Genomic DNA, 17,732 nt, shown 5'->3' on the forward strand with positions numbered 1-17,732 from the left:
TGAGATTGATAGTCGAGGCGGCAGTCGGAAGACGCCGCGAACGGAATAGCAAGAAGCGGATTTTACGAAAGACTCGCTTCCCAGCGGTCTGAGGGAATGTTGTAGAATCCATTTTATTTTGGGGGTCAGGATTTTAAAAAAAAAAGGCAGAGGGGATTCACAGGAGATTCCTCGACTTAATGACCGGCGTTGAGCCCAAATTTCCTCTGCTCAGCGAGACAGCGGCGAAATTAGTTTTGCCCCCATTTTGTGGCCTTTCTCTTCACAGTTGGAATCCCTGCAGTTGTTGAGTTGATCACACGATGGTTAAGGGATTCTAGTTTCCCTGCTGACTTCGCTTGTCAGGAGGCCGCAAAACCAGATTCCCTGGACCTCAGGACAGAGCCACCATCATAAGTCACGAGTCAGTGGCCAAGCATCTGAATGTTGATCACGTGACCCTGGGGAGGCTGCAACCATCATAAGCTGTGATGACCCAGGGTGGGATACAAAATAACACAGTCACAAAAAACAGGTGAAGCCTCTTTTATTCCTTCACTTTGCTTCAAAGCTCCAAGTATCCTTGACTGGAGACAAAAAAACTCCCCCACAAGCAGTTACGAAAAGGAGGAAATGCTGTTTAAACTAAAAATGCCTATAAATTATAACTAGAAAAAAACAACACAAACCACACTGAAGCAATTACGGGAACCAGGCAAGATAAGGGCTTGAAGACGTCCACAGATATCGGACCACACACTGGGAAGGACGCCAAACTCAGAGAGGAACGACAGACTAGAGATATTTCCATGCTTTGTTTCCAGCACTGGCCCATACGCATGTCTGTCCTTTTAACCAGTTCTCACAGCTGCAGCCCATGAAGGGGATGAAGGCCCTTTCCTCCCCCATAGACCATGCCACTCTCGTCTCTCCCTTATCCTCTCCTCCCTGCGTGCCCTAGGATGGAGAGGGGATGGGCCTGGGTCTTTCTCGGACTGCCCAGCCGGCCTCTGCCCTTCCGTGGCCTCCTCCACAACCTCCAGAGCCACACTTCCACTCCCTGTCGACTGTTCCTCCTCTCCTTTGGAGTCAGTCTCTAATAGGGCATGACACTTATATGTATTGTCAAATGCATACTTGACAAAAGAAATAAATACAATAAAATAAATTGAGGATTAGCTGTAACTGGGATTGAAGTCCGCAATCCAATATGCATGTCATTTAGGAATTTCACTCAAATCCACGGGGAGAAGAATGTAAGTTTTTTCGGAGTCTTACTAGGGGTTATCCACCCATGAAGCCAAAGCACCCACTTTTGTCCAAGTTCCCCACATCCAGTCTTTGTGATGTATACCAGTTTTCCACCTCCTCACTCAGCTTTTGCTTACTTGCCTGTTCTCTTGTGAAATAGGTATGGGGGAATCAGTAACCACACATCCATACAATGTCTGCAGTTAGCAATAGCAGCAGCACTTAGACTTATATACCGCTTCACAGTGCTTTACAGCAGAGGTGGCATTCAGCGGGTTCTGACCAGTTCTGGAGAACCAGTAGTGGAAACTTTGAGTAGTTCAGAGAACCGGCAAACACCACCTCTGACTGGAGATTTTATAGCATCCTTCCCCTGCCACGCCCACCAAGCCACGCCCACAGAACTGGTGGTTTTTAAAAAAAATGAATCCCACCACTGCTTTACAGCCTTCTCTAAGTGGTTTATAGAGTCGGCCTATTGCTCCCTCCAACAAACTGGGTCCTCATTTTGCCAACCTTGGAAAGATGGAAGGCTGAGTCAACCTTGAGCAGGTCAGGATTGAACTCCTGGCAGTGGGCAGTTAGGCTGCAATACTGCATTCTAATCACTGGGAAGGAAGGGAGGGAGGGAGGAAGAGAGAAAGGAAGGAAGGAAGGAAGGAAGCACAATAGCAACAGCACTTAGACTTATCCACCGCTTCACAGTGCTTTACGGTCCTCTCTAAGCGATTTAGAATTGGCTCCTCATTTTACCCACCTCAGAAGGATGGAAGGCTGAGTCAACCTTGAGCCGGTCAGGATCGAACTGCTGTCAGTGGGCAGGGTCAGCCTGCAATACTGCATTGTAACAACTGCACCACTATGACTTACCTCCCTTTCTCCCTCCCCATTCCTTCCTTCCTTCCTTCCTTCCTTCCTTCCTTCCTTCCTTCCTTCCTTCCTTCCTTCCTTCCTTCCTTCCTTCCTTCCTTCCTTCCTTCCTTTGCAAGCAATAGCACTTAGACTTATATATCGCTTTACAGTGCTTTTACAGCCTTCTCTAAGCGGTTTACAGAATCAGCCTCTTGCCCCCAACAATCTGGGTCTTCATTTTACCCACCTCGGAAGGATTGAAGGCTGAGTTCAACCTTGAGCCGGTCAGGATCGAACTGCTGTCAGTGGGCAGAGTCAGCCTGCACCAGCTCAGTTGAGCTCTCGTAGGACAGAGCACGCTTCATAAGGGAGGCAAACTTCCACGTTGGATCTCCGGAGAGGAACTCCAAGGCGATGCTTGTCATCAGAAAGAGCAGATCAGCTCAGATCATTTTGCATGCGGGAAAAGTTCCTGCCCATTTCATTCAAACTGGAACGCAAAAGAGACAGAAGGATTTGTCCGCGCACACTGTACCAAAATGTGAACATCACTTGCACGACAAGCCCAGATCAGCTCCAGATTCAGTCGAACAGATCTGACCTTGATGAGACCTTGTTCTCCTCTCCTCTCCCTCTTCCGGTCACTTACATTTTATATACATTTGACTCTAGGGAGCAAGATGTCTGTACCCCAGTTAGGAATCTTCTCCATCTGTAGCCTCCAAAACAGTATTGTGTGTCTTGTCTGTGTGTGTCCATGTGTCTGTGTATTTATCGATGTTGCTAGTTCTGGTCCATGATTTTCTCTTTTTTTTTTTTTTGGCCAACCCCACCCAACCCAGATGTACATGGGATGAGTTCCATCCGGAACAACCCCTACTATGTGCTCTTTCTTCTGCAGGCTCTTCTTCCAACTGGTGCCCCTATCTTCCAATGGAAGGAGAGTTGAAAGAAGTAAGTAGAGTAGGATTTTGGCTAGGTTGTCCCACCGAGCGTTGCAAAGCGCTCAGCTGCCGAGCAAACCCTGTGCCTCCAAATCTTCTCCCTCTATGACTAAAAGCAGGGGTGGGTCTGCTGGGGGTTCACAGGGGTTTCGGGACAGCCCCTAGCTAAGATTCCCCTGCAGTTCGAAGAACCCCCAACTCCCATTCCTGGCTGGTCCCACCCGCCCCCACATGAGTCCCCATGTGGCCCATTTTGGGTGCAGGTAAGTGCAGGGTGCACACAGAGGCTCAGGGAGGGTGAAATACGGGCCTCCTAGAAGTTCAGGAAGGCTGGAAATGGGTCCATTTCTGGCTTCCAAAGAGCCTCCGGAGCCCAGGGAGGATGAAAAGCCCCCCACCACTGCCATCATGGTGCAGGAGGCCAACTAGGCCACGCCCACCATGGCCACGCCCACCCAGCAACTGGGCAGAGAACCCATTGCTAACATTTTTGAAGGCCACCCCTGACTAAAAGAGATTGTGTGTTCCTGGGATCAAACGCTAATCCAACCCAAACTCAGCAATCCATAAAGTACCAGAAACCAAGTCATGCCTGCCATTTGCACAACATGGGCGAGGAGAAAGGGTCGTTTGGCAATGTGTAAATCCCTAAACTAGGCTTTCCCCAAGTTGGTGGGCCTCCAGTATACGCTGGGCTGCAAATTTCTAGCAGCTTCCGCCTGACCCTAATGTGGTTCACACAACACGTGGAGCCGAAATTCACCCTACGACTTTGAAAGACACATGAGGTTAAGTCAACTTCTTCTAGAGAGGGGGAGAGAACATGTTAATTTTAGCAGGGGGACCCCTTTGGAAGGGGGAATATCATCAAGGAGTGGTAGAGATGTTCAGACCTGATGCAGAAACATCAAGAAAGTCCAATCTGCTGTCCATGCAGGTGACTTTGTGATTATGGAAAGGCCAGGATAGATACCCAGCATTTCTCCAACTCTGTTCTGACCAAGGCTTCCTGAGACCATAATCAAGCACATGCTTAGTCCAAACAACGCTTGTTTTGTTTCAACGCTGGGAATCATTTTCATTCCCAGCCTGTAATGAGTCCCAAGCAGTCCCTCGAGATAAGCACCCACCTGTCTTTCCTTTGAATTGCTGCCAACAACTAAAGTGCCAAATGAACTGTAAAAAACCAACACAAGCTTGAAGGTTTAATCCGAACAGAGTGAATAACTTTGCTTCCTGCAAAGGTTTCTTTATCTTTGCCTGTCCTTTATACCTTATGGAAGGGGCAATCACCTCCAAGCCTTACTTTTGTCACCCCTTTTGTCTTAGCTGCTCTTGCCTTCTAGCAGCTCTGGGCACACGCGCACTGGGATCAGGCTCCCCCTGTTCCTCTGCCTCGCTGCTGCCAGATTTTGGAGGCTCCAGAGTCAGCATCCCACTCCCAGATGGTCCTGGCCCCATCTCTGCATCGGATGCGGGACCCTCATCCAAGTCCTCCCCAGACTCCCAGACTGGTTCCTGTTCTTCCCTACTGTCCAATTCCACTGCTGTCTGCACAGGCTGCTGGCGAACCACAACGAACTCTTAGGAGCTCATGTCCAGAAAAAGTTTTTTCCAAAGTTCTCCACCTTGATGGCTCTTGAAATTAGACTCGGCCATCAGAGCTCAGTTGAAGGAGTGATCAAGCCCAGTGAAAACAAGGGAGGCGGAGTTATCTTGACATTTAAACTGTTGGTGGCCCTGATCAAGAAAGATTAATCCGTTCCCTTCTCCACTCCCCTTATTTTGATTGCAAAGTTTTATCTTTTCTCTCCCATGTGTACTTCTCTACTTTACTGTCCATCTTATGATTTGCAGCCTATCTCGAAGACCTCACCCGATGCATAGAACAAAGCCGCCGTATCCTGATTGTCCTCACGCCGGATTACGTACTCCGACGAGGGTGGAGTATTTTCGAGATGGAAAACCGACTCCACAACATGCTCCTCGGCGGGGAGATCAAAGTCATTTTCATCGAGTGCCCCCAGCTGAGAGGGAAAGTCAACTACCAAGAGGTGGAATCCTTGAAGCACAGCATCAAACTCTTCTCGGTCATCCCGTGGAAAGGGCCCCAAAGTAACAAGCCAAATTCTAAATTTTGGAAACATTTGCTCTATGAGATGCCGGCTAAGAAGAAAGAAGTGATCTCGCGGCGCCAAGTCCTGGATTCCGCCGAGCAGGGTCTCTTTGCTGACCTCCAAACAGTGCCTTCCATCGCAGTGACGGACACTTCTGCTACTTTAATTTCATCTCAGGCAGACTTGGGCGATTATCCGCCCACCAACACAGCACAGATGAGACACTACTGCAGAGGTTACGACTACAACGTGCAGTCCGCGACTCTCCCGCTCGCTGCCATAAGCAGTAACCACCACACTTACTGCAATATACCCCTGACACTTCTCAACGGGCAGTTGCCGCTGAACAGCAGTGTGAAGGATGTCCAGGACTTCCACAGAAACCCTTCTTTGCTCCCCTTATCCACGAGAGAGTTGAGTTTCACCAGCGATATATGGTAGCAGAGATCTAGACTTCTTTCGGCCGGCTTCGCAATGAGCCAGAATTCCTTAAAACAAAGCAAAACAAAACAAAACAAAAATAACCTTTTAAACCCATGTCATCAGGTGCCAAACTCTTTTGCCAAGTCACAAAGTAACTCGCTTTTATACTTGAACCTCTCTTTGTTTACATTTACAAAATTATTAATAAGGGGGGGGAGCCTACTTTTTTAGCCGACTTCTGAGTTTCCTGTCTTTTAATGTACAGAATGATTTGCGCTTTATTATAAAGAGAGAGAGAGAGAGAAAGAGAAAGAAAGAAAGAAAGAAAGAAAGAAAGAAAGAAAGAAAGAAAGAAAGAAAGAAAGAAAGAAAGAAAGAAAGAAAGAAAGAAAGAAAGAAAGAAAAAGGGAATATGGGATTAAATAGTATTTTGAAGTAAGTTGACAATGAGTTGACTTCCAATGCTATATACAATAGAGTAAGACTCCATATTTATATATACATATATATATATATATATATATTAGTACATAAGTTTAAATGGTTTTTTTTAAATAGAAAGAACTTAGGAAGCATACCCATCATACATATGAAACACAAGTAGTGACAAAAAAATAAGTCTCGCATTTTGCATTGTGCTAAAGGACCATTCCCACCAAGGATGCACCATAGAAGATCTACAAGATTAACAAACACCATGTTGTTATGGAAGATGGACCACGCAAAAACTTAGATGGTAACCTCTGGTTTTTGTTCTTCAATCCCCATGGCTGGAAAAGATATCATCTGCTCAACAATTATTTGTCATTTCGTTCTCAAACTAATTCTCCCATCGTTCGCAACGGTTGTCATTGTGTTTTCTTCAATTCTTAGGAAGTTGACCGCCCTTTAATTTTCTGTAAATTTTGGAAAATGTGAATTAATTCTGGCTTCTTGGGTGTCTTAGGAACTTCCTTCCTGTTGCATTTGATGTGCTGAGATCACGGTGTTGTTCACAGTCTGCAGATCTGAACATTTCCTAAATCTTCTCGACTTAATGTACTAAATGGTCACATAGCATCTGCACAGGGTTGTTATTATTTTGGGTTCCTTTTTTCTTTTCCTGGTTAAAAAAGGTGGGTAATGGTTTACAAGGTTGAAGTTTTGATAGGAAAATGTCAGCCTAGAAAAGAGAGCAAGGAACAAAACAACAAAACACACACAAAAAAGCACAGCAATACTCACAACCAAAAGTGTTGAATTGTTTTGGTTACCAGTCAAAATAACATTTGCATTGATAATCATCGAAAACGGGAGTAAGCATTTACACTAATAAAAGGTTACTCAAGAGTTTGTGTCCCAGTTTCTGTCAGTTCTTACATTCCTGGAAAATCAAAATTGCTCCTCAATTTATCATTCCAAGCCATAATGCTTTCATTGTCTTAGAAACAGGACGTTGAAAAACCACCTGTTTGCTTGACATCTGTATTACTTCTTTAGTGTTTTTTTTCCTTCTGTATTACTTCCTTAGAGTAAGAAATTAGAATTTTAAGATGTGTTGGACTTCAATTCCCAGAGTTCCCCAGCCAGCCTAGCTGGGGGAATTCTGGGAATTGAAGTCCACACATCTTAAGAGTGGCCAAGGTTAAAGAACACTGACTTGGAACCGTGGTTCTCAACATTTTCTTCACCACACAACCCCTTTAAATACCATGGCCACAGACCCTCAAGGTTCAAGTCATAACATTTCTTCAAGCTTTCATGGACTTTTCATGTGATGACATTCAGGTTGAGAAGCAATGAGTATAAATGGCCTCTGCAACACAACATTTTTTTTTCAGAATATATTTTACGGGGGGATATTTATGAGTGGTGGATCTTTGGCTTTTGGGAGCCCCTCCTCTCAAAATGGGGCCCTCTTGCAAGATTTTCGTTGAACATGCCTCTTAAAGGGTTGGGTGGGGAGTGAAGGACACCAAATAGCAGCTGGAGAGGCTTGTATTCACAACTGCAAAAGCCTGGCCGAGGAGAGAAAAGAAAATAAGAAATGATAATCTGATTTATGGGTGTGATATCGCACCCACAATGGTCTCTTTCTCTCTTGCCCCACCCTCAATTATTGATCTCGGGCATCTGCAGGGTTTTTGAATCCTACCCCTGGGCATCTGTTAAAAAAAGAAAACCCAGATATTGCTGAACTACATTTCCCAGCAACCTTCACCATTTCCATTCTGCTTGGGAACGTAAGTCTAGCAATCCCCAAGTTCGTCATCTCTTTTACAAGATATTTCCTTCTGCTTTGGAGAATCTGTGTGTTTGCTGTGTGTAGGGAAGGTCAGGCCATCAACTGATTGGGTTCTACCAGGCTTCGTTCAATTTGTCAGTTTGGATGTTGTTGTTGTTTCTAATTGGCTTTAAACTCCTTCCTCTTATATTTATTCCTGTTAATCAGCCACCTACTGTATTTTAATTGCTTGATGCCTCTAGGTAGCAGAGAAACAGAGTGGAGTCCAAGATAAACTATAAAAGGAACGCATTTAGAAAAATGGATTGTGGGTTTGGGGCAAGAAAGAATTTGATCGACTTCAAAACTCTCTGAACAGCCTCATTACATCCATTCATTTGCTAAACCATTATATCTCCTTGGCAATGTTGTCACTTCTACAGCAATAGAATGAGGACATTGCAAAAAGATATATATTGTAGTCTGGCTGTTTGGAAAAAAATAAATATTGAACATATAGCTTCTGAATTTTTTTCTTTGAAGGCATTTCACTTCTCATCGAAGAAGATTCTTCAGCTCTGAGAGCAGAAGAAGCTTCTGAGAGAACTTGAAGAAGCATCTCGGATGAGAAGCGAAACCTCTTCAAAGAAAAAACCAGAAAGTCCAGTTGCCTCTTGGAAAAAAAAAAAAAAAAAAACCACCTTTGGGCCAGCCATGACCTGGATGGCTGAGAATCTCCATAGAAATCTAACATTTCAGGATTTATGTGTATAGAGATGTGTACAGGTAGTAAAGTTCATTTAGCGACCATTCAAAATTACAACGGCCCTGGAAAAAAAGCAACTTATGGCCGTTTTTCACACTCATGACTTGTGCCATCCCCATGGTCACATGAACAAAATTCAGATGCTTGGCGACTGATTCATATTTATGACGGTTCCTGTGTGCCAGGGGTCATGTGATTCCCTTTTGTGACCTTCTGACAAGCAAAGTCAATGGAGAAATCTGGATTCACTTACCAACCTTGTTAGTATTGTGGTTTGCTGGCATCTGGTGCGGACAGCAGAGGTCTTTGACAGTGAGGACGAAAGGGAACCAGTCAGAGAGTCAGGCAAGGACTCGGACGAGGGTCCTGCATTCGACGCAGGGATGGGGCCAGGACCATCTGGGAGTGGGGGGCTGCCAAATGGGAGCCTTTGGAGCCTTCAGAGTCTGGCAGCAGCAAGGCAGAGGAACAAGGGGAGCCTGTTCCCAGTGCGCATGTGCACAGAGCTGCTAGAAGGCAAGAGCAGCTGAAGCAGCAGGGGCAACTTGGGAGTAAGGCTGAGATAAAAGGGATAAAAGGGATAAAAGTCAGACCTTAATGACGAACGCTTTGCAGGAAGCAAAGTCGTTTGATAGATTCCGAGACCTCCTTGAAGCTCTGTGTACTCTGGTTGGTTTTTTTCTGGTACTTCGGTTGGTTTTTGTTAGCCTTAATCAGACTTCTGTTTCTTGGCAGCATTCTACAGCACTGAAAAGCATCCTCTTATCTGGAGGAACTGTACAGTATAATGAGTTTTGGCTGGGAATGCAAGTAATTCCCAGCATCACATTAAAAAAAGGTTTTACTTTTAAATTCAGTTTGTGTTTTATTAAGTTTGACGAAGCCTGGGTCAGAACAGTTACTAAACAGATGCAGTGGCTCACTTCACAACGGTGGCAAGAAAGGTCTTAAAATGGGACAAAGCTCACTTAATGAGTGTCTCACTGAACAGCAGCAAATTTTGGGCTCACTTGCAGTCATAAGTCAAGGACTATCTGTATAGTAAATGGGAAACTTGGTCTTCCCCAAAATTGGGCATTTGATTCACACAAAAAAATGATCAACAGTTCTTCCTGGTCAGCACTTCTGAATCAAGTTCAGAGAGTGTTGTTTTTTTTTTACTTCAAGCCATGTGTCTAAAGATGGAGGAATCCTGGTCAGCACACAGGGTCTTGGTCCGCAGGAAAAACACTGCAGGTAGGAATTTCCCAGCGGATCGGGAAGCAAAGAAGGAATAGCCAGGTGAGACTTGAAATTGCTGGACTTGGGTATATGTCTTCGGACGGTGCTGGCTCTTCGGCTTTGTAACGGAGAGGAGCACGGCTCCCTAGAGCTGGAAACGACTAGCACATATGTGTGAGGGGAACCTTTACCTTAATTTAATGAAAAGAAGGACCAGGGGTGACAGGATAGCAGTATTCCAGTATTTCAGGAAATGCCCCAAAGAAGAGGGAGTCAACCTATTTTCCAAAACTCCTGAAGACAAGACAAGAAGCAATGGGTACAAACTAATCAAGGAGAGAAGCAACCTGGAATTGAGAAATTTCCTGACAGTGAGGACATTTACTCAGTGGAACAGGTTATTAAGTATTGCACCTGATGACTCTTGACTCTTTTTTTTAAAAGTTTTATTGGTTTTTAAAGACAAACAAAAACAAAACATAAAAACATCCAGCTTTCTTTCATAAGTGTACAAGCAGTGTGTCGGTTGGTTTACAAATTTTTTGTGCATCCAATTCATAGTCTGAATTACAGTTACATTGCATAATAACTCATATTATCAATCAAAAATTGAATACCCTAGTATCACTATTAAACAATCATTTGACTGTAATTTTGTTCATTCATACTTTGCGAGATAACTATAATTTACTGTGATGACTCTTGACTCTTGACGAATGTATCTTTTCTTTTATGTACACTGAGAGCATTTGCACCAAGACAAATTCCTTGTGTGTCCAATCACACTTGGCCAATAAAGAATTCTATTCTATTCTATTCTTCAGAAGTTGTGAATTCTCCAACACTGGAAGTTTTTAAGAAGAGACCAGACAATCATTTGTCTGAAGTGGTATAGAGTTTCCTGCCTGAGCAGGGCATTGGAACAGGGGGCTGGACTAGAAGACCTCCAAGATCCCTTCCAATTCTTCTCTTCTCTCTTCTCTTCTCTTCTCTTCTCTTCTCTTCTCTCTCTTCTCTCTCTTCTCTTCTCTCTCTTCTCTTCTCTTCTTTCTCTCTCTTCTCTTCTCTTCTCTTCTCTTCTCTTCTCTTCTCTTCTCTTCTCCTGTAAAGCACCATGAAGCAATATATAAGTCTTAAGAGCTACTGCAATTGTTATTGCTTTGATATGCAGGAAAAGAAAGGATGCTACTTCTCCATCCGAGACACTCAAGGATGTAATTTCCTGGTTTGTTTTGTTTTTATTTTTTGGCTTCCACGCCGCATGCCCAGTTGGCTGTGAAATACCAGGTGGGCAACTTGGGAATAGAAACCAAGCTTGACAAAAACAGTTGCAACACTGTCTCCTGACGCACACGCCTGGCACAGGGTAGAGTCAGATGGTGCAACTGAGCGTGTGGGAACATTGCTCAAATTTGCAAGGGTCAGCCAGTTCAGCTGCCAGAAACAGAACTGCAGCAAACATGGGTTTTCTGGTGCCTCTTCCATTTCATCCCACCACTAAGTTTTAAAATCCCATGCCCTAATTTTTGTTGTTGTTGTTTTTGGTCCAACCAGGGACATATGTCAACTCATAAAATATTTCTATGGTCTTTTTAGAGTTGCCAGCAGAAAGGGAAGGGGGGAAAGGGGTCTTGAAAGAGCAGTGCGGCAGCTTGGAAACCAAAAGTGCATTCCATAAATAGTTTTTCAAAGATGGTAATGCATGATTCACTTCACTGGCATGATTTGCTTAACAGTTGTGGCAAAAAAAGGCTGTTACATCATATGTTACAATGTCTTACCAGTTAATGAATATTTCAGCTTTAACCATAACAACACAAGAGCACAGAACAGATATAAACTAAATGTAAACCACTCCAAGCTTGATTGCAGGAAGTACGATTTCTGCAACAGGGTGGTCAATGTCTGGAACTTACTACCTGATTCTGTTGTCACCTGATCAACTCCCCCCCCGCCACACCTTTACCCTCCAACTAACCTCTATTGACCTCACCCCATTCCTAAGAGGTCTGTAAGGGGCATGCATAAGTGCACCATCGTGCCTACCGTTCCTGTCCTATTGTCCCCATTTATTAGTTCCTATTTCTTGTATTTAAACTTATGTTTGTTCTTGTTTCTGTTATATTGTAAGCTCTTGACAAATTAAATAAACAAACAAATAAATAAATGCTGGTGAAATTGGGCATAACTCAGCAACTGCCTTATTTAGCCACAGAAATTCTTCTCCCAGTTACAGTCGTAAGTCCAGGACAACCTGTATACACTTCTTTGTATGCCTTCTTTTAAAGAAAGAGGGGGGGGAATGAGCGCTGTAGGAATGAATGCAGCAAATGGTTTGAATGATATATTTGTTTTTAACACATGAAAACCTTATTCAGCTGCATTTGCTTGTCTGGCTGCTTAGGCACTGGTTTAAAAGGAAGTTACTTTTTCAACATCTCCTTTTGGATATCCTGTGTATTTTTACAGCCAGGATCTGCCAGAGGAAACACACACACACACAGAGAGAGAGAGAGAGAGAGAGAGAGACTCTAAAAGAAGTTAGCTTGGAGGGTCCTTACTAAACAGAGCAAAGCTCATTGCAAGTTAACATTTTGAGAGACCAGAGAAGAGCAACAAAGACAATTAGGAGGCTGAAAGATATCAAGAACGGTTGCAGGAATTGGGGATGTCTGGTTTAATGAAAAGAAGGACCACGGCTGACATGATAGCAGGGTTCCAATATCTGCCATAAAGAAGAGAAGTTCAACTTATTCCCCAAAGCCCCCTGAAGGCAGGACAAGAAGCAATGGATGGAAATTAATCAAGGAGAGAAGCAACCTAGAACTAAGGAGACATTTCCTTACCGTGAGAACAACTAACCAGTGGAATGGCTAGTCTCTAGAAATGGTGGCTGTTCCAACACTGGTGTTTTTTTAAGAAGAGATTGAACAAGCATTTGCCTGAAATGATATAGTTTTTCCTGCCTGAGCAGTGGGTTGGACTAGAAGACCTCCAAGGTCCCTTCCAACTCTGTTATTCTGTTGTTCAGTTGAGATGTTCTACAATGGTGTTCTCCTTGGATGTTTTCTTGATCTGTAACTCTTGCTTCGGCTGGAATTCTTGAATCAATACAGAGTCATTATTTTAGATACAGATAACAGATAATCAGAGTTGGAAGGGACCTTGTAGGTCATCTAGTCCAACCCCCTGCCCAAGCAGGAGACCCTACACCATTTCCGACCGATGGCAGTCCAGTCTCTTCTCGAAAGCCTCCCACAACTTCTGAAGGCAACTTCTGTCCCATTGAATATAGAATACCAGATTTGGAAGGGACCTTGTAGGTCATCTAATCCAACCCCCTTCCACCCAAGCAGACCCTGCACCATTTCTGACCGATGGCAGCCCAGTCTCTTCTTGAAGGCCTCCAGTGATGAAGCTCCCACAACTTCTGAAGGCAACTTCTGTTCTCTTGGTTAATTGCTCTCGCTGTCAGAAAATATTCCCACAAGCGGTCACAAGTTCAACCCTTCTTGAATTCCGTCAAATTTTATCGAATGCCAATTTAATGCAGACTGTTAGTTGAACTGGATTTTTGTCCAAAGGCTTGAACAATAAATCATCTTAACTAGAACTTAATGCGGCATCCTGATTCCTCACACCTAACACCTTTATAGGTGTTGACATATCCCAGCATCTGAATATCCTTTTTTCCCCAAACCAGGGTTCCTAATCAGAGCATCTTAATGAATTTTCATTCGAGAGAAGCAATGGGCAGGAGTTTTATTCCCCTGGCAGCCATTCTCTGTGCTAAGTGGGTACCACGGAGGCAAATTAATATGCACACCCAGCTGCCCACAATTTTGTATATAGCTAGGGTTTTTTCCCATACACACAAGGTTTTTTTTTTCTTCCTAGATTTGCCACCAGAAAACTTCCAGAACAAGACTCACATTGTATGGCTTGGGGAAATAAAACAGTGTTTGCACACCGTCTCTTTTTGATTGGAATGAGCTACTGGTCTGTTATCTTTATTTAATTAATATATTTATAGGCAGCCTTTCTATGCTTGGAGAACGCCTAAGGAACAGGTGCATTAAGTTAGTTGCAACCAATAATTAATGAGTCTTAAATTGGCTTGCCGGGTTGTTTGTCTCATTGGTTTCTCTGGCACTTCTCATGAGTAATATAGTCTTGAAGGTTGGCTCTGGTTTTGGTGTTTTTTTTTTTTTTTTTTTGGTGTTTTTTTTGTTTTAAAAGTAATTTTACAATATAGCATTTAAGAAAGCCAAGCTGGAGAACAATAAAGTCTCGAGCAATTTAAACAGATGGCAAGTTAAATTAAAATGGCTTTCCACACTTAATGCTATGTCTCCCACAAAGAGGAGAGGGGGAAAGTAAGAAAAGAAACAGCTCTGTTCTTTATTACCTTGAAGAGGAACACCACGTTTTATTCCAAAATAAGCAGCAGTTCCTTAAACCATGTCATCCCCATCCCACGCAGGGAACTTGGTGCCTCAGTTTTTCTAGTCGATAGTGAAGGAAGATAGGAAGGCCTCCCCTTCTCTCTTTTTTGTGACTCCCCAAGTATTTTGGCTACGGGTGTTTTTATGGAAGACAATCTTTAGGCTAAAGCTGTACATGCCTCATAAATAGTTCTGAGGAGATGCCTCAGACCTCACCTGTCTGTGCTACCTTCCTCTCCTCTCTTCTCTCCGGTCCTTCCTATTCTCTCCTCCCTTTCCTCCCTCCCTCCCTCCCTTCCCTCTCCCTTCCTTCCTTTTCTATCTTTCTCCCTCCCCTTCCTCCCTCTCATCTTCCTTCCTCCCTTCATCCATCTGTCTTCCTTTCTCCCTCTATGTCTTCCTCCCTCCCTCTTTCTTCTTCCCTCCCTCCATCTTCCTCCCTCCCTCCTTCCATCTGTCTTCCTCCCTCCCTCCCTCCTTCCATCTTCCTCCCTCTCTCTCACCTGTTTTCCTTCCTCCCTCTCTCCTTCCATGCCTCCCTCCCTCCCTCCATCTTCCTCCCTCCCTCCTTCCATCTCTCTTCCTCCCTTCCTCCATCTTCCTCCCTCCCTCTCTCCTTCCATTGTCTTCCTCCCTCTATCTCCCTCCCTCCCTCTTTCCATCTCTCTTCCTACCTACTTCCCCTCTCATGTTTTCCTCCCTCCCTCCCTCCTTTCATCTGTCTCCCTCCCTCCATCTGTCTTCCTCCCTCCTTCCTTCCATCTCTCTCTCTCCCTCCTTCCATCTGTCTTCCTCCCTCCCTCTCACCTGTCTTCCTCCCTCCTTCCCTCCTTCTATCTGTCTTCCTCCCTCCCTCCCTCTTTCCGTTTTCTTTCCCTCCCTCCCTCCCACCTGTGTTCTTCCTCCCTCCCTCCTTCCATCTGTCTTCCTCCCTCCCTCTCACCTGTCTTCCTCCCTCCTTCCCTCCTTCTATCTGTCTTCCTCCCTCCCTACCTCTTTCCGTTTTCCTCCCTCCCTCCCTCCCACCTGTGTTCTTCCTCCCTCCCTCCTTCCATCTCTCTTCCTTCCTCCCTCCCTCCCTCCCTCTCACCTGTCTTCCTCCCTCCCTCCCTCCCTCCCATGACCCTGAGTAAAGAATGCAGCTGCATTCAATTTAAACGAGTCAAGTCTTTTGTATGACAACACCTTTCCCCGGACTCTGAAACAAGACAGGTTGCTTGAAGAGAAGAAGAGGTGCCTAACTTCCCCTCAGCTTTCTCAACCAGCAGCCGCTCTATTGGAAACAACAGCCAACTCACACAGATCATCTACCAGGAGCAAACAAAGAAGCAAACAAACAAAAATATACTTTCTGCAGACATGCAGACAGCCAGCTCTGGCTCTGAGAGGCCAGGGGCTTCGAGACTCCCTGTGGGAGGGTCCCATCACTTCCCTAACTGGGTTGCAGTTTATCCATTTCCTTGCACGCTTCCTCTGAGTCCCTGTTTTCCTGACCAGAAAACCAGCAGCTTCATTTTGAAATCACGGCGGTTTTTTATTTTTCCTTAGCTAGATTTTTTTTTTTTAGGGAAAACTGGAGAATTTTCAGGAAAACGCTTTGGATATTCAAAATATTATATTATTTTTTCCCCCATCTTCTTCTTCTCTGCAACTGAGGGGCAACGAGTGACTTTAGCGGATTCCCCAGAAGTTAAATCCTATCGGATGCGTTTTAGGTTAAAGGCTGGGAAGGTCCGAGAAGCAGAAGTCAAACCCAACCTTCTTCGTCTGGCGGCCAAGGACCGTTCAGGAAAAAAAAGATGTGGATTCATTGAAAGTTCGACTCGTTTCGTCTTTCTAGAAAACATCTTACATTCCCATCTGCTGGGGGGGGGTGTGTGAGTTTGTGTGCTGACTCAAAACCACCGACAGTCTCCGTTTCCAACAATTGTGGGTCACGAGAGACATCTGGCAAGGTGGGAAAATGCAAAGACATGAGATCTGGCCATGTTTGATTCCTGCGAAACGAGAGGGAAGGCTGGACGGTTCTTATCAATTTCCCCAAAAAACTGGGTCAAGGGGCAAAAAAAGAAAAAGCCTGAAAAATGCAGACTGCAGAATAAAAGAGCTGGGAGCAGACCAGTGGTGGGATGCAAAAATTTGTGCTACCGGTTCTGTGGGCGTGGCTTGGTGGGCGTGGCTTGGTGGGCGTGGCAGGGGACGGATACTGCAAAATCCCATTCCCTCCCCACCCCACCAACCTGCTTTCCAGCTTTTTTTCTGCCCTACTAGGGTTTGTAAATGTGCTCTAGGGGCTGGTTTAGATCTTACATTCCATTACTGAGGGTGACTGGTCCGACAGCCAAAGGAGACACAAACTATGATTGACGTCCTACGGTGACAAAGTTCCACCTAAACCCCAAACAAACAAGAGTTCGGGATGCTGTATGAACCCAACTGTTATCTTTTCCTGAAGTCTCTTCTTGACAACTTCTTGGACTCTGAGTTTAAATGGACTGTTTGGTGTTCTCGGTTCTTTCTTGTTTTTGTGAAGTACCTTCAGTGGTGGGATTCCAATTTCTTTACTATCGGTTCAGTGGGCGTGGCTTGGTGGGCACGGCAGGGGAAGGATACTGCAAAATCCCCACCCCCACTGACCTGCTTTCCAGCTCCGTTCTCCTCTGCAGGGCAACCAAAGAAGACCCAGCCGATCAGCTGGGACTCAATGGGAGGCAGAGAAGAGAGGGGAGCGGGGCCAGTCAGAGGTGGGATTTCCCAACCCCACTAACCTGCTTTACAGCTCCATTCTCTTGTGCAGGGCAACCAAATAAGACCCAGCCAATCAGCTGGGACTCAATGGGAGGCGGAGAATAGATGGGGGCAGGGCTGGTTCTCCGAACTACTCAAAATTTCCACTACCGGTTCTCCAGAACTGGTCAGAACCGGCTGAATACCACCTCTGGAGCAGACGTGATAGCAGAGAGAATTGGGCAGGGGTGGGGTTGCTGGGAGTTTGCAGGGGTTCGCGAGAGGCCCCTAGCTAAGATGCTGTGCAGTTCAAAGAACCACCAAATCCCATTCCTGGCTGGTCCCACCCACCCATCCTGCCTCGCCCCTTCCAGGAGTCCCCACGTGGCCCATTTTGGATGCAGGTAAGTGCAGGGCATGCCCAGAGACTTGAGGAAGGTGAAAAATGGGCCTCCCGGAAGTTCACCAAGGCCAGAAATAGGCCCATTTCTGGTTTCCAGACAGCCTCTGGAGCCCAGGGAGGCTGTTTTCCCCAAGGGTGGGATGCAAATATTTTTACTACCAGTTCTGTGGGCGTGGCTAGGTGGGAGTGGCTATATGGGCATGGGCATGTGACTGGGTGGGTGTGGCTTCTCTCTCTCTCTCTCTCTCTCTCTCTCTCTCTCTCTCTCTTTTTGCAGCACTCCCCTCTGCATTCTGTTTTTTTTTTTTGCCTCCTGGGCCCCAGGGAAGCCAGCAAGACAGCGAGAGGGATCCCAGCACAGCTGATCATCGGAATAGCTGATCGTCGGGAGGAGGAAAAAA

At 45.2% G+C, this 17,732-nt stretch overlaps 1 protein-coding gene across 1 annotated transcript in view; it reads left to right on the forward strand.

The window, feature by feature from the left end:
• IL1RAPL2 (interleukin 1 receptor accessory protein like 2) overlaps positions 1-5,738 on the forward strand; it is a 353,680-nt gene extending 347,942 nt beyond the window's left edge. The window contains exon 11 of the mRNA XM_087972218.1: positions 4,884-5,738. Within this exon, the coding sequence (XP_087828344.1) occupies positions 4,884-5,584 (701 nt within the window). The 3' untranslated portion in view covers positions 5,585-5,738. The remainder of the gene's footprint in view (positions 1-4,883) is intronic.
• Positions 5,739-17,732: the final 11,994 nt, after the last annotated feature.

Source organism: Notechis scutatus, chromosome 10 (genome assembly GCF_049901735.1).
Source record: "Notechis scutatus isolate UNSWTSFEM ecotype Mainland chromosome 10, rNotScu1.2, whole genome shotgun sequence".
NCBI classification, from domain to species: domain Eukaryota; kingdom Metazoa; phylum Chordata; class Lepidosauria; order Squamata; family Elapidae; genus Notechis; species Notechis scutatus.